Source organism: Ipomoea nil, unplaced genomic scaffold (genome assembly GCF_001879475.1).
Source record: "Ipomoea nil cultivar Tokyo-kokei standard unplaced genomic scaffold, Asagao_1.1 scaffold2589, whole genome shotgun sequence".
NCBI lineage: Eukaryota > Viridiplantae > Streptophyta > Magnoliopsida > Solanales > Convolvulaceae > Ipomoea > Ipomoea nil.
Genome location: NW_017619017.1, coordinates 99,210 through 123,206, shown reverse-complemented (window position 1 = coordinate 123,206; position 23,997 = coordinate 99,210). Strand labels below are relative to the sequence as shown.

Genomic DNA, 23,997 nt, shown 5'->3' with positions numbered 1-23,997 from the left:
AGTTTTATAAGACTTCGATGGATGAAGCAGGTAATGAGATTGTCGATGAGATAAACATGTACTATGATTGTAGATACGTATCTGCATCCGAAGCAGCTTGGAGATTGTTTAGTTTTGAAGTCCAGTATAGAACTCCCCCTGTTGAGCGATTGAGCTTCCACTTGCCGGATTGCCAATCAGTTGTTTTCCAAGACGATGATAGTATTGATAATGTACTCAATAGAGAAACTGTTGGTCAAAGCATGTTTAATGCATGGTTTTTAGCCAACCAGAATTACAAAGAAGCGAGTTTGTTGACTTACATTGAGATGCCTACCAAATTTGTTTGGAAAAAAAACATCCGTGAATGGCATCCAAGAAAGACCAATAGAACCTCAATTGGTCGAATATTCTATGTACCTCCAGCTTCAGGTGAGATATATTATTTGAGGTGTCTATTGAACATAGTCCGTGGTCCAAAAAGTTTCAAAGACATTAGGACAGTTAACGGTGTTGAGTACTTCACGTTTAGAGATGCGTGTTATGCGCATGGATTGCTAGACGACGATAAAGAGTACATTGATGCTATAAATGAGGCAAGCTACTGGTCAACTGCACATTCATTGAGGAAGCTATTTGTTGTTTTACTAACATCATCCTCAATTATTAGACCCGAAAATGTTTGGAATCAAGTTTGGCAACATCTGTGTGAAGATGCTCAACATTATCAAAGAAGAGTATTAAAACAACAAGGTAAAATAACATTTTTTTATACAATATAATTTTCAACAATTTTCTTAGGTTATACGTATAACAATTTGGATGTTGCTATTATAACAGATTTGGTATTAACAGAGGAAGAGAAAAAGAACTTTGGATTATTGGAATTGGAAAACCTGTTGGGGCAACAGAACAAGTCTTTAAAAGACTTTCCTCCGATGCCCACACCAAGTACTGATAATACAAGGTTGTTTCAAAATCGATTAGTTTTTGAAGAATTGAGTTACAATACGGAACAATTGAAGACAGATTCTGAATTGATGTGTGCCAAACTAACAGAAGAACAAGGTCTCATTTTTTATACTGTTATCCAAGATATTGCAACCAATAAAGGTGGTTTATTTTTTGTTTATGGATACGGTGGGACAGGAAAGACTTTTTTATGCAGAGCGTTATCCGCTGCAGTCCGGTGCAAAGGCCAGATCGTTTTAAATGTCGCATCAAGTGGCATAGCTTCTTTGTTGTTAGCAGGTGGTCGAACAGCTCACTCGAGATTTGCAATACCTATTGCAATAAATGAGGACTCTACCTGTAACATTAAACAAGGTAGCGACTTGGCTGAATTGTTGATAAAAACGAGCTTGATAATTTGGGATGAAGCCCCTATGATGCACAAACATTGCTTTGAAGCGTTAGATCGAACCATGCGAGATTTATTGCGTTTTGTTGACCCTAACAGTGAAATGAAGACGTTTGGTGGTAAAACAGTGGTCCTGGGTGGAGACTTCCGCCAAATTCTTCCAGTAGTTCCAAAAGGTACACGTCAAGACATTGTTTCGTCCGCTATAAATTCATCATATTTATGGGATAGTTGCAAAGTTTTAAGATTGACTAAAAACCTAAGGCTAAGTTCGGTACACAACGGTGTGAACCGGCAGGCATTACAAGAGTTTGCTAACTGGATTGCCAATATCAGCGATGGAAAGCTTGGTGGGCGGAATGACGGATTCGCAGAGGTTCAAATACCTAATCACATGTTAGTATCATCCGGGGGGGGGGGGGGGGGGACGACATTAAAGCAATTGTGGAAAGTACATTTCCAATGTTTGCAGTTGGAAACACTGACCCCGAGCATCTGATAGGTCGTGCTATACTTGCACCAACGCTGGACGTTGTCAACGCAGTTAATGAATATATGACTGAGCTGCATAATGCCGAAAGCAGGTCCTACTATAGTTCAGACGCAGTTTGCAAAGCCGACGGTGATAATGGTATACTTGGAGATGTACACACCCCGGAATTTCTAAATAGCATTCGTGTGTCGGGTCTACCAAATCATACACTGAATTTGAAAATTGGCTCACCAGTAATGTTAATGAGAAATATTGACCATTCTCTTGGGTTGTGCAATGGAACTCGGTTGATAATCACAAAGTTAGCAGACCATGTTATTGAAGGTGAGCTTCTCACTGGTCCCAACAAAGGTACAAAAGTGTTAATTCCCCGAATGTCAATGTCACCCTCGGATCCAAGATTACTGTTCAAGTTTCAACGAAGGCAATTCCCATTGATGCTTTCATATGCGATGACCATAAACAAAAGTCAAGGCCAAACGTTGACTCATGTAGGGTTAATACTAAAGAAACCGGTTTTTGTACACGGTCAGTTGTACGTAGCTGCATCTCGGGTTAATAATCCAGACGGTCTGAAAATACTGATTGTAAAAGACTCAAGTTCAACTACTACATCAACCACTAATGTTGTATATCATGAAGTTTTCAATAATTTGTAATTTTGTAATGTATTGTTTTTATATTACCAACACCTTGCAACTATTAGTATTTTCATCTTTCATATGTTTTGGCGCTGTATTCCCCAATATATCACACAAATCTTAACATAAAATACACACAACTAAAAATGTTTAAATAACATCCCGTGCATCGCACGGGTCAAATACTAGTTTCAGATAAAACAACATCAAGTTTTTCGTCATTCATCCTTCCCGACAAAGAACACCCCACATATATTATATTGTTTAATGGATATTAATTACTTAGGTTTTGTCTTTATCATTTACTTAACATCATTATTTATTATATTGTTTGCAATTGTTAATTCGTGACAATGAGATTTATGAGTACATAAAAATGTTTGATATGTTATTATTATTATTTGTATCTAATATTCTACCATTTAATTACTGATGTACTTTTATGTGATTAACACATTGTTGATCAATTTATACGATACTAATGAATATATAAAAGATAGTTGTAATGTTACTATACATTTTTCCTTCTGATTTAACATTCCTGTTTGGTTAACGAAAAATATTTAAAGGGAAATGAATTAAAATTTCATGAAAAAAAAAAAAATATCACGAAGATTAATTATATTCTTTGGTTGGTGGAAAATAAATTACGGGTAATATAGGTTTCATTGTTTGGTTGTATTTGAAATTGTAAGGAATGATGAGTATAAAAACAATTATACCCCTACACAATAATAACAACAATTATAATAATAATGGTAATTAAGAAGATAATTGTCCTACTTGTTTTGGACGAAAAACATTTTCCATGGAAATCAAAATATCAAGAGGGGGTCATGGAAAATGTTTTCCTCATTTTTGAGAAAAATGTTTTCCATGAACGAAACTAAACAAAAAAAGTTTCAATTTTTCTCAAATTTAAGGAAAACATTTTCCTTGAAAAACATTTTCCAGCGAACCAAACATGCAGGTAGGATTGCTAAGTTGATTCTTTTTTAATTTGTGATTAGTCTTGTGAATAAATATTTATTTTTAATTGAATTTTTCATCATATTAAGTTTAGTATTAATATACAAAATTTATATATTTAGAAACTACACTAAAAGTACTATTAACCACAAAAAAAAAAAAATCAAATTTAAAATGGGACAGGGAGAGTATATTATTACACTTTATTATGGAATAAATTTAAGAGAAAATAACTCTTTTTTTTGGTAGGGGAAAGGGCATAAGGCCCCGGGAAGTTAATAATATCTACTAGTAGCAACTCTATTGACATCCCGCATTAGAAGCGGGATCAAACCAACAGGGGGATCATAATGAATAGTCGTGCCCCACGGAGATGTCTGACCCAAGTTGGCGAGGTAGTCGGCACACTAATTCCCTCCCCGAAGGACATGATTGAGTTTGAAACTGTTGAAACTGTGGAGGAGCCTCTTGCAATCCAGTATAAGAGAATCTTCCTCCATTAAAGGACCAGCCTCGGCCTTGAGCACTTGAATAACAGCCATTGAGTCTGATTCTGCTTCAATATTTCCAAAGCCATACTGTTTTGCAAATCGAAGGCCTTCCCAGAATCCCCAAAGCTTTGCAACAAAGCTGCTAGTGATCCCAATTCTAGTAGTGAAACCCATCATCCAAATCCCCTTGTGATCTCGAAGAAAACATCCAGCGCTACCCATACTAGAGGCAGCTTTCTTTGCACCATCTGAGTTGAGTTTTATTACACCGGCGAGAGGGGGTGATACCGTACTCAAGCCAAGACCCTAACTCCACCACAAAAGCTAGCTCATGAGTGGAGGTTTGGCCCCAATTGATTCAACCTTGAGGTTGTATGGGTTGCTCTTCTTTGAGTCAAGAGCCAAAGTCCATGACTGTGCTTCAAGTGACAGCCGAACTCCCAATGACTATACTTCGAGTGATAGTCTAACTTCCACAATGTCTCCAGACATTCATAAATATATTCTTCATTAATATCCCCCTTCATTTACATAGGTAGCTATTTATACAGATCATAGAAACTACCCACCACCCCTTTAACTATCCACTACCCCACTACTTGTATAACTACCTATTACATGCCTAAAATAGTGGTTATCCCATTATACAATAATAATAATAATAATAATAATAGTAGTAGTAGTAGTAGTAGTAGTAGTAGTACTAATAATAACTCTAGCAACACCATGGGTGTATCATTTCCATGCCCTTCAAAATCACCTTGTCCTCAAGGTGATGGTACACAGTGGATGGTCGTATCATTGCCATGCCCATCAAAATTACCTTGTCCTCAAGGTCATGATTAACAAGACGTAGCTCCAAAAGCTTGACCATCTCTGTCCCAAAATATCTGCAATAACTGCATTAATCCATAGCAGCAAATTAATTGATTCAGCATCAACCGTTGAATTTGGAAGCAATTCTACACAATTCTTGGTTGGCAGGTGTAGATTGATCAACGACATATGCAGATCGTCGGACGTGCTTCTCAACGGGTTTGTGAACCCATCTGAATACCCTTTAGAACTGAATGCGATTGAGCCATATGGTGGTGTTGGAGATGAAGTTGAAGTTGGCATGACTAATTATAAAAATGGAAACCTTTTCAAGCCACGGAAAATGTTGGAGCAGATTGAGGGTTTAGTGTAGGAGGTGAAAGGTGTTGTAACTAAGCAGAAACAACAATATATATTACGGCCTCCATTATCAACCTGATGGCTATGTCTGCATCATTCTTGTAGCAAGAAGGTATGCAAGACGTATACCAACTCCAGAAAAGAAAGCAATTTGGAATGCAATTTTTTTTTTCGAACAAGCCTGAAAATAATTTTTTCAGGTTGATACTTTCAACAAGAGCACCAATTGATACAACCCTGAGGTTGTATGTGTTGCTCTTCTTCAAGCCAAGACCCTAACTCCACCGGCTAGCTCATGAGTGGAGATTTGGCCCCAACTTAAGTACCACTCCACAATCTCTTATGGAGCCGATGTGGGATTGTATCATTACTCTAGACGGCTCACACTCCTGACTCTTCTCGGCACCAGGTAGCCCTTTTCCCCTTTGGATGGCTTTACTCCGGACCTTATCAAGCACCAGGTAGCCCTTTTCTAGGTCGCCCCCTCCGCTAGGCCAACACCGGATGAGTGGACGGCTTCACTCTAGATTGCTTTCACTCTAGACTCTTCTCGGTTCCCTTTGAACCTTACCAAGCACCGGGTAGCCCTCTTCCATGTAGCTCTTTCCCACCACACTTCGGCCTCTCAATGAAAGCACCAAATGATACGGTACTCAAGCCAAGACCCTAACTCCACCACAAAAGCTAGCTCATGAGTGGAGGTTTGGCCCCAACTTAAGTGCCACTCCACAATCTCTTGTGGAGCCGATGTGGGATCGTATCAGGGGGAGTCCAATGCACCTAGATCTGTTTAGCGGTCACAAGGCCATTATGCTTAAAGAGAGCTTGGAAATCCTCATACTCACCCGAGTTGGCTCTCCTGAGGATATCTGCTGTCGCTAGATCCACTCATAGTCTGAGGAATTTTCACTGATCCCTGAAATAAAGGAGAAGGCCGAACTTACCGTGACCATACCTGAGTTTGAGTGAGGCCAGATTGGTCTGTCCATTTGACTCGTAAGCGGAATGGGAATGGCACGGATTTGGTTGATAATGTCTCCAGGTAAGAGCGATTTATGAGATTCTATATTTCAGGCACGATTGTCTTCCATCACATCTTTGACACTCGGGTTGGCAGAATTCAACGAAATCGGGAGGGGGCTGATCGAAGCAAGAGGAGAGTCCCCCACCCATCGATCGTGCCAAAAATTTATGGATGCACTTGTACTAACTCTCCACCGTAGGCCCTTGCTTAGGATATTTTTTCCTTTCATAATACTGTGCCACCCCCATGAACTATTGGCAGTGGCAGACGTGGAAAGAAAATCGCCATTTTTAACATATTTTCCCCTCATAATCTTGACCCAGAGCTTATCCGGATTGGTAAGGACATGCCCGACCATCTTGGTCAGGAAAGCCAGATTAAAATCTTGAGTTGTTCTGAGACCTAGGCCTCCGCGATTTTTGGCTTATAGATTTCATCCCAGCTAACCATGTGGATTTTTCTTGTGTCCTTTGCGTGATCTTACAGATCTTGTCAATGAGTTTACAAGTACTTACCGGTAAAGCCATTGTAAATGAGTTTGCATCGTGCAGGTTGGAATGGTCACAAGCGAGGCTTGAACCAGGGTCCTTCTGCCTGCCATGCTGAGGGCACTTGCTTTCCAAGTGGCAAGCTTACGACACATCTTGTCAATAATAAAAGAGAAGGTATCTTTGGAGATCCGTTTTTGAAGAATTGGAATGCGAAGATATGAGTCAAGATGAGAGGTGACCGGGATGCCCATCAGGTCTCCAATTCTCCCCTTCAAACCTGCATCAGTGTTAGGGGAACAAAAAATTTGGGACTTTAAGAGATTCTCCTTAAGCCCCGAGGCATTGCTAAATGGGTTGAGGCAATCCATGATAAAAAATAACTCCTTTTAAAACTATAATAATGTATATTAAAAACTATTTCAAATGTTAAAAGATTTGGTGATTAGGTATATCAAAATTCCAAATTTCACGCCATATGTGTGTAGATAGAGAGGGAAAAAAAAGAGTAATAAATCTAATATAATATTGGAGCCTTTTAGGTCTGAATTAAATGCATATTATGCATGATTTAGTACTTTTTTAGGTGAGTTTAGTGCCATTTAAGAATAGATTACGCATATTCTTACTCTTCAGATATTATTCACTCGTGTTTTAAGCCTTATCCTTAGGTCAATCTACAATTGTATAGATCTCCCAAACGATTTTACTTCAAATATGAGAACACATGAATTAGGAAATTTTCTGGGAGGAATACTAGTTCTATAGCCAAAGGCTTAAAAGCCTTGTTGCTACTAGTCCCCTTGCGACGCTATTCTGTCTAAGGAATTGGTTTTTAATGAGGCATTGTCCCAACCAACCAACTTTCCTGGGAATATACCTAAGGATTGTCTATCATGTTTTGATTTAATTTGCTTGTTAGGCTTTAAATACCCCTGCCAATGTGATTATGTTTTCTTTTAGTCAATTAAAGAGTAGCCACATCATCTTTAATTTATCAAAATTACATATTAAGTTTTACTCACATAAAGTTTAGGCAAGAATCTTGTAGTTAACTCTACGTGATATGACAAAATTTAGCCCACAGACAATTTTGTATCGGCATATAGTTTGGTAGTTTTGTAATTAAGGATGGAGAAATCAAACCCAGTATACCCCGTGACCTATCTCTATGAATTTTAATGCCAATAACATAAGAGGCATCACCCATATCCTTCGTATCAAAGTTTTTAGAAAGAAATTGTTTCACATCACAGAGCATCTCCATGTCATTGGTGGCAAGTAAGATGTCATCCACATATAAGACAAGAAAACATACTTGACTCCCACTCACCTTCTGGTATATACAGTGATCTAAAGGATTTTCAACAAAACTAAATGAAGAAATTACCCCATCGAATTTGATATACCATTGACGGGAAGCTTGTTTTAGACCGTATATGGATTTCTTAAGCTTACAAACTAAGCTTTTGGGGTCAGTTTGCCCTTAGCGACTATGGTGGATCCCTTGGACTTTCCAGATTTCCTCTTAGACTTTGTTGTGGCCACTTGAGCACTTTCCTCGAGCTCAATCATAAGCCTTTGTTCCTGTTGTGCACACACGGTTATCAATTCATTGATAGTCCAATCCACCTTATGTATGTTATAGGAAATCTTAAAGGGGTTGATACCTGAGGTAGGGTATTAACTGCAAAATGCACCACAAAAGTAACTAGTAAAATGATTTCGAACTTCTTTAGTTGAGCCGCAATATCCCTTACTTGCATAATGTGTTTACGCGTACTCTTAACAGTGGAAAGACGAAGATTGATAAACTTCATAATTAGAGTACCTGCCAAAGATTTCTTTGAGTCAATAAATTGTTCATCAATGACCTTGAGCTAGGGCTCAACTTTCTCAATTTCCTCAATGGAACCACGAATCTCTTTGGAAATTAGTGTCTGAAGTACATGCATAAGAGATTGGATCTCTCCCATTGCTCACGAAGCTCCTTGGCTGCCTCAGTGCTTTCTGCAGTGACCTTAAGGGGTTCCTAATTGAGAACCGCGAAATCCAACTCTAATAGCCCTAAATGCAAGAGAACAAAATTTTTCCACTCTTTGTGGTTGTCGTCGTTAAGCATAGGAACATCAATACTTATTATTTGAGTGACGAGTAGAGTTGCTGTAAAGAATAAGAATGAAGGCTTGGTCAGTATTTCCGAGGCACAAAATAGAGAGAGAGAGAGAGAGAGAGAGAGAGAGAGAGAGAGAGAGATTGAAGTACATAATACTACCAATGTAAATTATGCATAAGGCAGACTCGAATGCCATAAAAATTTACCCGTCACTAAAACAATAAGTATAGTATTGGTGTTCCTATGCTTAACGACGACAACCACAAAGAGTGGAAATATGATGTTCTCCTCGATTTAGGGCTATTAGAGTTGGATTTCGCCGTTCTCAATTAGGAACCCCCTGAGGTCACTACAGAAAGCACTGAGGTAGCCAAAGAGCTTCGTGCGCAATGGGATAGACCCAATCACTTGTGCATGTACTTCATTAAGACACGAATTTCCAAAGAGATTCGTGGTTCCATTAAGGAAATTAAGAAAGTTGAGCCCTTGCCCAAGGCCATTGATGAACAATTTATTGACTCAAAGAAATCTTTGGCAAGTACTCTAATAATGAGGTTTATAAATCTTCTTATTTCCACTATTAAGGGCACATGTAACAGATTATGCAAGTAAGAGATATTGCAGCTCAACTAAAGAATTTGAATTTAATGCTAAGTATTTCAAGATATTTCATAATTCTACTTGCGTTGGTACTGGTACATTTTTTGATGGTCTTTATCGTCTTAACTTAAAAAATGAATCATTTTATAATTCTTTACATGTTCAAAACGGTACTAAACGATGCAGTATTAATGAAAAATTTCTCAATGTTATGGCATCAGACATTAGGTTATATCTCCCTTGAGCATATTAAAAGGTTGGTAAAGGATGGAGTACTTTCTACTCTAGACTATACTGACTTTGAGACTTGCCTTGATTGCATTAAGGGTAAGCAGACAAACAAGTCAAATAAAGGTGTCAATAGAAGTTCAACGTTGTTGGAATTTATTCATATTGACATATGTTGTCCTGATATGAACATACTAGGTTAGAAATATTTCATCACTTTCATTGATGACTTCTCAAGATTTTCCTATGTGTATTTACTTCATAACAAACTTGAAGCATTGGATGCCTTTAAATTATTTAAAGTTGAGGTTGAAAACCAATGTAACAAGAAAATACAAATAGTTAGATCTGATAACGGTGGTGAATACTATGGTAGATATACTGAAAATGGACAAGCACATGGTTCCTTTGATAAGTTTCTTCAAGAACATGGGATTATTGCCTAATACACCATGCATGGTTCTCTGGACCAAAACGGTGTGTCTAAAAGAAGAAATTGGACCCTTCTGGATATGGAGTGGAGTATTCTAAGCAACTCTAAGCTTCCAAAGTCGTTGTGGGCTGAATCACTTAAGACAGCAACGTATATATTAAACTGTGTTACGACCAAGGTTGTCCCTAAGCTGCCGTTTACGTTATTCTAAGGTTGGAAACTGAGTTTGCAACATATACGTGTTTGGGGATGTCTGTCTGATGTGATGATATGTAACCCACACGAAAAGAAGCTTGGCCCAAGGACCATTAGTGCTTTCTTTATTGGATATGCGCAATCTTCTAAGGCTTATATGTTTTATTATCCATCTCATATTACTAGGATAGTGGAATCAAGGAATGCTAAGTTTCTTGAAGATGACTCAATTAGTGGGAGAGATCAATTTAAGGACTAAGTTCCTTCCTTCGATCATACTAGCTCTCAACCTTCTACGTCATCTAATGGGGTTATACTTATCTGCAGTGATCTTTCAGTTTCGCCTGCAGATATACCGCCTACTATTGAGATTCCACAAGCTGTTGAGACTCAGCCTTTGGAAGAATCAGTTCACAACTTAAAACAACCTCCTTAACCAAATTTCGAGCCGTTGGTTGAACTAATTCAGGATTTACAGCAAGTTCTTGAACCGATGCAAATTGAGCCAATTCAAGAACTAGCCTCAGTTCCTGAAGAGGTAGTTTCCCCGCAGCCTTTGCAAGGTGGTGGAGGTCCAACTTTAAGACAGTCCACTTGGATAAGTCGATCAGCAGTTCCTAGAGATAGGTCCCGGGGTATAAATCCCTTAGATCACTGTATATAACAGAAGGTGAGTGGAAGTACTGTATGTTTTCTTGTTTTATATGTGGATGATATCTCGCCACCAATGACAAGGGGATGTTCGTGATGTGAAACAATTTCTTTCTAAAATCTTTGATATAAAAGATATGGGTGATGCCTCTTATGATATTGGCATTAAAATTCATAGAGATAGGTCCCGTGGTATACTAGATTTATTTCAAGAAACCTATATAGTTTTGGAGAGATTTCATATGCAAAATTGTTCACCAAACGTTGCTACTCCCATAGCAAAAGGGGACAAATTCAGTTTGGACCAATGTTCGAAAAATTATTTGGAGGAAGAATGCGTGGAGAACATCCCTTATGTTACAGCGGTTGGGTGTCTTGGATATATTCAAGTCTGTATAAGGTCGGACATTGCTTTTGTGATCGGGATGTTAAGACGGTACATGTACAATTCGGGATTAGACCTCTAGGGAATTATGAAGAGGGTTCTAAGGTATCTAGAAGGAACCAAAGGTTATAAGCTTGGGTTTAGGCAGACGGACAATTTAGATGTTGTCGATTATTCTGCTGTATTGATTCTCGAAGATCAACTTTAGGGTACGTCTTTATCATGATCGGTGGGTTATCTCATGTAAAAGTGTTAAGCAATCCTTAATAGCTACTTCTATCATGGAAGCGAAGTTCATTTCTTGTTTTTGAGGCTACTTCACAAGCTGTGTGGCTAAAGAATTTTATCTCTTGGTTTAGAGTTATGGACTCTATATCTAAGTCATTGAAAGTCTATTGTGACAACTCAGCTGCAGTCTTCCTATCTAAGAACGACAAAAGTGGGAGTCGAAATAAACACATCGGCATCAAGTTCTTAGCCATTAGTGAACGTGTTAAAAATAAAATTGTGGTCATTGAGCACATTAATACTGAGTTGATGTTTGCAAATCTCTTGACTAAAGGCATGCCTCCATCTAAATTCAAGGATCTGGTTCAAAAAATTGGACTTTTGTCACTTTTTAATTTGTATATACATTCGGTTTTAATAAAATTCTTTTGCATTCATACATTTTTCTCACTTAAGTGTGTACACCTTCATTGTGCTTTATATTACTGGGAAAATGTACTTTAGTTGGACTTGAAATGAACATAGAGTTTGTTTCATTAAGTTTTGATTCCTAATTAAGTACTCAAGGGCAGTTTGCATTTGATCATAATGGATATTACTCGTATTAATGAGAACATATCACTATGGTTGGTGTTTTTCTATTCTTGGATTATGGTATTTGCACTAAGTGGGAGAATGTAACGTTTTCCTATTCATCTAGCATTCAGTTACATAAATTTATGACTCCGAAAAAAAATGATCGAGTAGGTAAAGAATAATTCTAGTATATAAAGGTCACGAGTTCAATTCAAATCTTTCTAGTGCGATTTACCTCTCATCTGCTAAGTTATTTTGATACTACAATATTCTAATTTTGATGTTAAAATTTTTAAAATTAATTTTTTAATTTCAATTCATATATTATGTTTTGAAGGTGATACTTCAATAGTGTATTTGTTATTAAATTGAGTTAATACTCAAAATGGTCTTCGACTATATTAATTTTTCTTAATTTTGTCTTAAATGACTTTGGTGACCTAATGTGTAGTCTCAGACTTTTGTGTTATTGTTCAATGTAGTCCTCTGTTTGTTATTCTGTCAAATTGGTATTAAATAGAATGACAATTTAGTAATTTCAATATTGGCATCTCTTTAAATTTATTTATAATGATTAAATAAATCACCCTTCTTTTACGAATTGTCCCAGTAATTTCAATAGAACTCTTTTACGGATTACAAATTATTCAAAGCTTGAAGCAGAATTTATATGATTCCTCTTGTGATCTTGTTCTTATGGATGTTAAAGATTTGCTACTTTCAATTCCTCATGTAGCTATCTCTCATGTTAGTCGCACTGCGAATAAAGTTGCACATAGTTTAGCTAAGAAAGCTTGTTTTATGTCTGTGCGTCAGGAGTGGACCTCTTCCCCTCCTTTTATCGTCAATGACTTATACTATGATTTGAATTAGGGCATGTTTGGTTCATGGAAAATTTTTTCCTTGAATTTGAAGAAAACTAGATTTTCCTTTGTTTGCTTCATGGAAAATATTTTCCTCAAAAATGAGGAAAATATTTTTCCATGGTCACCCCTTGGTATTTTGTTTCCATGGAAAATGTTTTCCATGGAAAACAAGTAGGACAATTATACCCTCACTAACTTTTCTTAATTATCATTATTATTGTTGTTGTTATTATTATGTAGGGTTATAATTGTTTTTATATTCATTATTCCTTACAATTCCAAACTCAACCAAACAATGAAATCGATATTCCCAGTAATTTATTTTCCACCAATCATACAATGTAATTAATCTTCCCGTTAAATTCTTTTTCATGAAATTTCTATTTTATTTTCTCTGAAATATTTTCCGCGAACCAAACAGGGCCTTAATGAATTTATGTTTTTCAAATAATAAATAAATAAATAACTCTTATTAAATTACTCTCTAAAGTTATATAGTGTGAAAAGTTACAAAATGTCCAAAATTTGAGGGCAGTATTTTCTGTGCATCCACTCTGCCTCCTTTCTCTCTCTACTATATCCATAAAACCTTTTTTATTTTTATTTTCTAAATGTTGCTTAATTAAATTATATTCTTATGTTAAATAATATATATAAAAAAATACAATTAAGTCTATCAAAAATAAAATTACTCCATATAGCATAAGAAAAAAACAGTAAATAAGTTCCGAGACTTAAAATAATTGGTTTGTTGACTAACTTAAAGATCATAACTGGAGGCGGGTAGTGTGAATTTCTCACTGAAAACATAGGATACTGGAAGGGCTCGACTCGTAAATTGAAATTTTGATTTAGGTAGCATTATTCAGAAAAACAAATCAATAATTTAGACAAAATATGTCCAGCCTTCTAAAGGTGGCCACGGGCTGATTCAATGTCTAACAGTCTTGAATCATCGTTAAAAAATAAAATTAAAAAAAAAAATAAGAAAAAAAAAACGAGCATGAACTTCACCGGGTCTAGGCCGAACTTAGTCCAAACCAATTGTTATGCCGTGCAACCGTGTGTACCATTCTTGGTACACACGGTTGAAAACGGCACCGTATAGTACCAAGGGAGTAACGGTGCCGTTAGTGGCACCGTTTCACTCCTCCCGTCGTTTAAAAAAAAAAATTATTATTATTACCATAAAACGTCACTAGGCGCCTTTTTCCACCATTCCCAACGTTTCGTCTACAACAAGCTTGCTCGCTCTCACTGTTTCAGTCTTCATCACTCTCTCTGTCATTTTCATCGCGATTTTCGCCTTCTTCATCTTATTGTCGCTGAAGCCCTGTTTTGTTCACCATTGTCGCCATTTTCGCCATTTTCATTCTAGCATTGTCGCTTTGTCGCCGTTATCATCGCTTTCTTCATCAGGTATAATCTATTTTTGTGATTTTTGAGTATTAACGCTGTGATTTTTGACTATTAACGTTCATATTCGCTATAGAATCTTGTGATTTTTGAATAGGGTTTTGCAATGCGATTATTGATTGTTCTCAAACAGAGCAACACTCTGTTTTTTTTTTTTTTTTTTTTTTTTTTTTTGTTTTTTGGTGTTTTTGAAATGTTTGTGGGCAAATAGTTGTGATATTATGGATATATAGCTTTATAATTGTGCATTTATAGTTTAATACTTCTGCATGTATGAAAATATCATTCCTGTCTTCAAGTATGGTGTTTTTGAAATGTTTGTGGACAAATAGTTGTGATATTATGGATATATAGCTTTATAATTGTGGATATATAGTTTAATACTTCTGCATGTATGAAAATATCATTTCTGTCTTCAATTAGGGTGTTTCTGAAATGTTTGTGGATAAATAGTAGTGATATTATGGATATATAGCTTTATAATTGTGGATGTATTGTTTAATATTTCTGCATGTATGAAAATATCATTCCAGTCTTCAATTAGGGTGTTTTTGAAATGTTTGTGGACAAATAGTTGTGATATTATGGATATATAGCTTTATAATTGTGGATATATAGTTTAATACTTCTGCATGTATGAAAATATCATTTCTGTCTTCAATTAGGGTGTTTCTGAAATGTTTGTGGATAAATAGTAGTGATATTATGGATATATAGCTTTATAATTGTGGATGTATTGTTTAATATTTCTGCATGTATGAAAATATCATTCCAGTCTTCAATTAGGGTGTTTTTGAAATGTTTGTGGACAAATAGTTGTGATATTATGGATATATAGCTTTATAATTGTGGATATATAGTTTAATACTTCTGCATGTATGAAAATATCATTTCTGTCTTCAATTAGGGTGTTTCTGAAATGTTTGTGGATAAATAGTAGTGATATTATGGATATATAGTTTTATAATTGTGGATGTATTGTTTAATATTTCTGCATGTATGAAAATATCATTCCAGTCTTCAATTAGGGTGTTTTTGAAATGTTTGTGGACAAATAGTTGTGATATTATGGATATATATCTTTATAATTGTGGATTTATAGTTTAATAATTCTTATTTACAGAAATGGCGGGCGAACCTACACTAGCTGAGGCTTTTAGAGAAACAAAAAGAAGAAGAACAGGGTACCTGACAGCAGCAGTTCTAAATTCACAGGCAGCTCAGAGCTCTAATCCAAATAATGAAGAACCAGCAGCAGTCCTAAATTCACAAGTAGCTCAGAGCTCTACTCCAACCAATGAAGAACACCCTGCTAGGCAAACAACTGTTGCAGAGACTTCAACGAGAGGGCGCCAAACTTCACGCAAAAGACGACAAGCACCACGGACTAGAGAAAAAAGGACAGATTACTTCAGTACGAGGATGGGGCCAAAGTTGATGTTTGATCTTGTCCAGAGGCTCACAACACAGCAGAAACAAGCTGTTGTTGATATGGGATTTGGTGGACTTCTACATCTCCAACTCTGCTCCAATGAATCAAAGTTGGTGCAATACCTGCTGGACAAATTTAATGTTTTCAGATGTGATTTTGTATTAGAGGATGATATTCTCCACATTGAAGAGGTAGATGTCGAGTACACGTTGGGGATCCCGCGAGGGCGTATGGAGGTCAAAGAGGGAACAAAGCTGGAAGACAACTCAACCCGTGAATACAAACTGCTGCTGACTTCATGGAGAAGGAGGTGGGGTATTACAGCAGGCTCACCAATAACAACACACATGCCAGATGAGATTGTTAGGAGAGCTGATCATGGTGATGAGTTCAAGAGGGATTTTGTAATCTTTGCCGTTTCCTCCATGCTTCGAGGAAACACAACACGCTACTCCAAGTACAGAATCTTGAAGTCATTGATTCATGTTGATATGATTAAAGAATACAATTGGTGCGGCTACACATACCAATCTCTCATTGACTCGATAGAGATTTACAAGGAAGATAGAAGCAGAAGCTTTTGGGGGCCAATGACATTGATATTGGTCAGTTCTTATTGTCTTTAATCTAAATGCATGAATTCTGGATATATAGTAATGTATTTTTGGATGTATAGTTTTGGATTTATGAATATATATGCATGAAGCTTAGAATATACTCAATTTATTAAGATCCTTTATGTAGTTCTGAATTTGTGGATATATAGTTTTAAAATTGTGGATATATAGTTATGTGATTATGGATATGTAGTACTCTGTGAATATATGAATGTATTACTTAGTGAACAGACTATTAAGATTTCTGGATATATAGTAATGTATTTTTGGATGTATAGTTATGGATTTATGGATATATATGCATGAAACTTGGAATATACTCAGTTTATTAAGATCCTTTATATAGTTCTGAATTTGTGGATATATAGTTTTAAAATTATGGATATATAGTTATGTGATTATGGATATGTAGTACTCTGTGAATATGAATGCATTACTCTGTCACCATGCAATTAAGAAATACATGGGTAATTTGTTCTAAATTGATCTTTAACATAATCTTCTTTAATTTGTAGCTGTTCTACTTTGATCGAGTAGAATTCAAAGGAATGAAGGTCAACAGGACATACCCTAGCATACTTGCTTGGACGAGCACTCTTGTAAGAAAGAGAGTCAAGGCTGAAAAAAAGGCTGGGGGGTTTGGAAAGGGAAAGGTTATCCCTAGGGTTAAGAAGCCAAGAACTGTTGCTACCACCTCACTGCAACAACCTGCAAGCACTGCTGCTGCTACAACCTCACTGCCACAACCTGCATTTACTGCTGCTGCTACCACCTCACAGGCTACTACTTCTTCTACTCCTGCTACTGCAACACCAACACCACCTACAAATGAGCCACTCTCAAGTGTTGACCGAGTGACCCGTGTGCTTCAAAAGCTAGCATCAAATGTTCTGGAGTTTGGTGAAGCTATGTCTGAAATTGGAAAGCAGGGCGCACCTATTGAAGTGATGAAGAAAGCATTCTCAGGGATATCAAACATGCTAGGTGCTGCAAGTGCAATTGAATCAACTTCCGTTCCAACTGAATCTCAGTTGGATGACATATTCTTTGGGAGTGAAACCTTCACAGCTGCAGTGGATTCGTTGGTGGAAGCATTTCAGAAAACAACAAGAACCATGGAATTTGAAGCTCCATCATTTGATTTGGGAATACACTGCAATGAATCCCAACCACAGCCACATGAGCAAGAAACAGAGCAAGTAGTTGAAGAGGAACAACCATTGGATGCTTTGGTTCAACAAATTGGAGAAGATGCAGGACTGTCAACGCCCTTGGGAGCAGAAGTAACTCCTCCACTTGTTAGAGTCCCATTTCGAAGATATGTCCATCATGCCCCTGCTGCTGATGCTGATGTTGATGACTTTGATCGGTAAATTGACAGTTTGTTATTTACATTTGGCTTTAACATTATGAATTTATAGTTCTAAGATTATGAATATAAAATTATGAACATTTTTACAACTGTGAACATATAGCTTTGAAATTGTGGATATATAGATATAAAATTATGAACATTTAGGTTTAATATTATGGATATGAAGTTCTAACACTGTGGATATATAAACAACAGTGCCATGCAAGAAAGTGAGTCTGATGTTGATGACGTGACTGTTAGGAAGAGACCCCAGCGACGATTCAGGAACAAACCTCTTTGTCTGAGGTCACCATACTGGACACAGAATGCAAGTTTTATACGCAACGCAACTCCCCGGGAAAAAATCATCTCAAACTATGCATTCTTGAGTGCGTCTAACGAACACCCAGAAGAGTATGTTTGAACACGTATATTTATAACAAACTTTTAATTACTTAGATAGTTCATATTATTATTATTATTATTATTATTATTATTATTATTATTATTATTATTATTATTATTATTATTATTCTGGTGTTGTAGTGAGTTGCTGTTCAGCTATGGTGACTACTACCTAACAAGGCGTCACTTCTCAACTTTGAGCAACGGCGAGCTGGATATAGACTTCTTGAATGTTTGGTCTTTGCGGCTAACTTTGAAGAACACAGAACGTGCTGTTGGGATACCAAAACGAGTATTCTTCACCACATTGCCACATGTAAGAGTTATTTTTGACATGCACATGCACATTTTTAAAAATCTAGCTGTGGATATATAGTACACTAAGCCTTTTGAATCCTCATTTTTGCATTCTGTGTATTCAAAAACAGCTGCAGCTTGATCCATCTGATGATTGGATGAAAAGTCTCCCAGCCGAGAAAAAGATGGAAAATTTCAATGATAGATTGAATTATGAAATATCAAGTTTCGGAAACCTGGAAATCAATGATGCAGACCTTGTAAGATCTATTACACACACTCAAATTAATAATTTAAAAATTTATTATGGATATATATGCATGGAGCTTGGAATATACTCAGTTTTTTAATATACTTTATGTAGTTCTGAATTTGTGGATATATAGCATTAGAATTATGGATATATAGTTATGTGATTATGGATATGTAGTACTCTGTGAATATATGAATGTATTACTCTGTGAACATACTGTTAAGAATTCTGGATATATAGTAATGTATTTTTTGGATGTATAGTTATGAATTTATGGATATATATGCATGAGGCTTGGAATATACTCAGTTTATTAAGATCCTTTATGTAGTACTGAATTTGTGGATATATAGTTTTAAAATTGTGGATATATAGTTATATGATTGTGGATATATAGTACTCTGTGAAATATGAATGTATGTATACCCATGCAGTTAATAATACATGGGTATGTAGTTGTTCAAATTTGATCTTTAACATAATCTTCTGTAATTTCAATTTATCATGTCCATAAATATTAACATCGCTATACCTTTTGTTTTGGAATTAGATATTTTTCCCAGTGCATCGCCATGCACACTACTTTGTTGTGTGCATAAATGTCAAGGAATCCAAGGTTCAGGTGATAGACAACAAGGAATTGCCTGCTGGTGTTTCAGAGCTTGATAAATATGGGGACTGTCCATATAAACTGGTAGCTTATATTATATTAAAAAACTCCTTATTGTCACCTATATATTGAATTTAAAACATTATGAACATTGAGCTAATTTTTTACCAGATTGAAGCATTCAAGGCATACCTAGCAGCAGGACAATCCACCTTGACTCACAAACTGAACAGCATGCCAGTAGAGTTCCTTGCCATGAACTGGAAAAATGCTGACAATGTTACCGACTGTGGCATATATGTAATGCGGCATATGGAGACTTACATGGGTGGAGCTCTCGAGGACTGGGATCCTGGGTTCAAGAAACATATGCGCACAAATGTAAGAGTAACATAAATAAATTACATTCATACTACATTGAAAAAGGATAACAAAATTACAATAAACTAATTATTTATTTTTCTTAATTTACAGGCTAGCTTCATTTGTGAGTTGAGGGCAAAGTATGCTGCTTGTATCATCACATCAAAACCGAACACCATCATAAGCGAGGTCATGAAAGCTGCAAAGATTGAAGACAAGAAAAAGTAAAACTGCAAAGATCATTGAACGTTTTTTGTTATGATCAAAGATTGTTTTGTAACAACTTTATTGCAATTGTTGCAATTTCTGATCTTATGAAGTTCACAGATTGTTTTGTAACAACTTTATTACATTTTTTGCAAATTCTGATCTATGAAATTCACTGAATATATAGTTCTCATATTATGGATATATAGCTTTAAGATTGTGTATATATTGGTATACAATTATGAACATTTTACTTAAGTGCAAAGATTGACCACAAATATTCATGAATTTATATTTCAAAGATTATGGACATATAGGTTTAAGATTGTGGATATATTGATATAAAGTTATGAATATTTGTTCAACTGTCAACATAACATTTTACATAAGTGTAAATATCAAGTTCAACTATTTATTAATTTATATTTATAATATTGTGGATATATAACTTTAATATTGTGGATATATTGATATAACATTATGAACACTTTTACTATTTTGACATACAAGTCCAATAATTTGTGGTCATATAGTTCTCGGAAATATGGATGTATAGCTCTAATATTATGGATATATAGCTTTAGTATTATGGATATATAGCTTTAATATTATGGATATATAGCTTTAAACCTGCAAAACAACAAGTTCTAAAATTTTGAATACACAGATCAAAAAACTTGTAAATTGATATCCTCAAAACAGCTAACAACTTGTATTAAACCCAATCTCAGTCTAAAACTGCATTATCATCTAAATCATTACTAAAATTGACAAAACTCCGAACTCCCAGAACTTGGATGTACAAGGTACCCATCCCCGGCAATCTCAGATAGACTTCCCAAAACCAACGACTGAACAGCACCCTTTGTACTCGAAGCAACTTTATTTGCAGCACTCCTCCTCCCCTTGCAACACTGTACTTCTTTTCAATAACACTACTCCTCCTTACATTACGCTCACCTTTTGATCTCCGGTTTGAAGGATTTTGAATGACACCACTTGAAGATGAAACACCACACTCTTCAATATGCACATAGCCAATCTCAGCTTCAACCTTTTTCTTTGCATCCTCAACTGCTTCATCGCAGAACTGTCTAGTTACACTATTATCTTGACTAGATGCCAATCAATCTTTGAAATTTTCTACAAATCTCCACAACCCAAATTGAAGGAGGGACACCAGCTCTATAAAACATTGGACCAGTATTCACATCCCTACCATCAGCAACCTTTTTAGTCCACCTTTTCATGATATATTTATTAGGGATACTAGAAACACAATGTATATGAAGAATACGTAAACAATGGCAGCATAAAATTCCCAACTCGGAAATCAACTTGCAACTACACGAAATGTCCAAGGTTGCCAACTTAAAACTAACTTCATGCCTTATAATATCTATATCTGGACGCCATACATGATACTTGAACTGACAACCATCATTCAACACCATTTCTTGATGACAAGCATTGCCTTTCATAAACTGTTCCTCAAACAAAAAATATATCTCAATCGTATATACCTCTCTAGCGTGTAAAAGAAGTTTCACGTGCTCCATCATCATAGTGGGTGCCCCTTGAGCACAACGAAAATCTTCACCATTCTCTTTGCTTCTCCATTCAGAAATTACACTAACAAATGATGAATAAAAATCACAAAGACCCGCAGTCTTAGACAGCCTTCTTGAAATCGAATGATTAGTAGTTTCACTCCTTTGCGATGATAAAATGCCCCCTGAAAAATAATCCTTGTTGAATGCTGGACACCACTTCTCCCTACAATCATACAACTTTTGTATCCAACTATTCTTGTGACACTTATAGTCAATCACCAACCTGAAAATGATAAGACATATGTTCAGAACCAATAAGAAAGTCCATGCTTTACTACTACATGTTCACATAATTCTAATACTATATATCCATAATTCTACTACTATATATCCATAATTCTATTACTATATATCCACAATTCCAAATACTATAAATCCATAAATTGAATGCATGTAATTCAGAAACAATCAGAAAAGTGTCATGCTTTACTACTACATGTTCACATAATTCTAATACTATATATCCATAGTTCTAATACTATATATCCATAATTCATTTACTGGAATGAAAAAAAAAATAGTGGACATACCTTGTCCAATAAAATTCAAACTCAGCTTCAGTCTCTGTGTATTTCAACACACAGTTAAACATATCCAAGAAATCCTTATTATTCCTTAACGCCTTGATATGCTTCTTCGAATTCTCACCAATATGCCATATGCAAAGACGATGACGTGATGTTGGAAACACTTGACAAATAGCAGCAGCCCATGGATGCACATTGATCTGTCATGATAGACTGTGGACACTTCCCATTCATAGATCTTAAAAATGCTCTAAACAACCACACAAATGATTCTATCCTCTCATTCATCAAAAAACCACATCCAAACATTACATTCATGCAGTGATGGTTCATCCCTACAAAAGGGCCACAAATCATATCATATTTATTGGTGCGATATGTTGTATCATGCACTAACAAATCCCCAAACAACTCATAGTCTTGTCTCATCCGACCATCCCTCCAAAAAAAACTGCACAGTCTTGAATCGCAATCAACTTCAAAATCGAAGAAAAAATCAGACTCAGTCGATTGCCTCTTCCTAAATATTTCAATTAATGAGTTCGAATCTGTTCCATCCAAACGCTTTGATGTATCGGAAGCAATCGAATTATAAGCATCTCGATTAGTGAAACCAATTAATGGAGACCCCCCTGCTTGATGTTTCAAAAACCTAATACCATCTGCCATTGCAACACCACTCTTCTTCAAATCTTTTAAATATAACAGCTGATTATCACCCACATTTCTATGTGAACGGAGAAGATGACTCTTGTCTACAGCACATAACTCGTGGTTGTGCACTTTGACATGTTTTGTAACCGTCCACAACCCATCCTCACCCACGTCAAACTGAACACATGCACCACACCCTGTCCTTATGTCAATTTTTGAATATGCCCTAACACCAGCATTTGCCTTAACCTTAAAACCAGCTTTAGAACACATAAACATCTTCATTTGGACTGTTTTACTATATACCTTGCACCGTTGATTACCTTCTCACACTAAAACCAAGTCTATATGCATAATTGTTATACAACTCATAAGCTTCAACCCCGTTACTTACAACAACACCAACCAAATCTTCATCAACTGCAAATGCAATATATAACCTCAAGTATAACAAATAATACACATTCCATTGAAAATATAATTCCGAATAAATCAAGCCATGCTCTACAAAGAGGAATAACATTTTCCATGGAAAAAGAATGAAAATATAACAACGCTGAACACTGTGAATTATGAGCAAATAAAACTACATATAGACCTGGAATTGAAGAAGAACCATCAATGTCTAACTCTATTGGATCTGAACTTGATGAATCAACAACAACATCTTCACTGACTGCATAATGTTACAAGCCAGAACAGAGTATCAGTTTAGAAATTAGTTAATATATAGTATTAGAATTCTGGATATATAGTATTAGAATTATGGATATATAGCTCACAATTTCTGGACATAAAGTTCAATAACTATGGATATACAATCCAAAACAGAGTATCCGTTCACAAAATCCTTGATATATACTATTATAATTCTGGATATATAGCTCACAACTTCTGGTTATATAGTTCAAACATTATGGATATATATTTCGTTCATTCAGAAAACCATAAACACATAAACACCCAGAATTACGAATGATCTCAGACTATAATGACCAACATCACATACGTTGTATACAATCACACTAAATATAAACACCTAAACAATATATCACACTGCAACAATCAAAATAATCGCAAACGATCACAAATCCATAAAAAAACAATGCAAAATAACCTGGAACCGTATGCAATTCATCACTGCTTCATCTCTCTGATCTACTGCCTCATCCATCATATGATCCATACAAGAAATCGGAAACGACTGCGATTGCGATTTTGCGTATACTAAAATCAAAACGCCAAACTACCAAAATTCGCAAAACTATCAAATACGAGATGAATAACGCCGCTAACGGCCATCCAATTTTTTTTTTTTTAATTTTAAGCGAGCCGTGTCTTTTTTTAAAA

General features: G+C 35.9%; 2 protein-coding genes across 2 annotated transcripts; one reads left to right on the top strand and one right to left on the bottom strand.

The window, feature by feature from the left end:
- The first annotated feature begins 17 nt into the window (after positions 1–17).
- Positions 18–2,491, top strand: LOC109154108. The gene is made up of 3 exons (XM_019301978.1): positions 18–732; positions 781–1,515; positions 1,812–2,491. The coding sequence occupies exons 1-3, from the start codon at positions 18–20 to the stop codon at positions 2,489–2,491; spliced, it is 2,130 nt and encodes a 709-aa protein (XP_019157523.1).
- An 18,477-nt stretch (positions 2,492–20,968) lies between these two features.
- On the bottom strand, positions 20,969–22,932 carry LOC109154107 (protein FAR1-RELATED SEQUENCE 5-like). The gene is made up of 2 exons (XM_019301977.1): positions 22,391–22,932; positions 20,969–21,689 (listed from the first exon to the last, which is right to left on the bottom strand). Exons 1-2 carry the CDS (start codon positions 22,930–22,932, stop codon positions 20,969–20,971), a joined length of 1,263 nt encoding a protein of 420 aa, XP_019157522.1.
- Between the last annotated feature and the right edge of the window lie 1,065 nt (positions 22,933–23,997).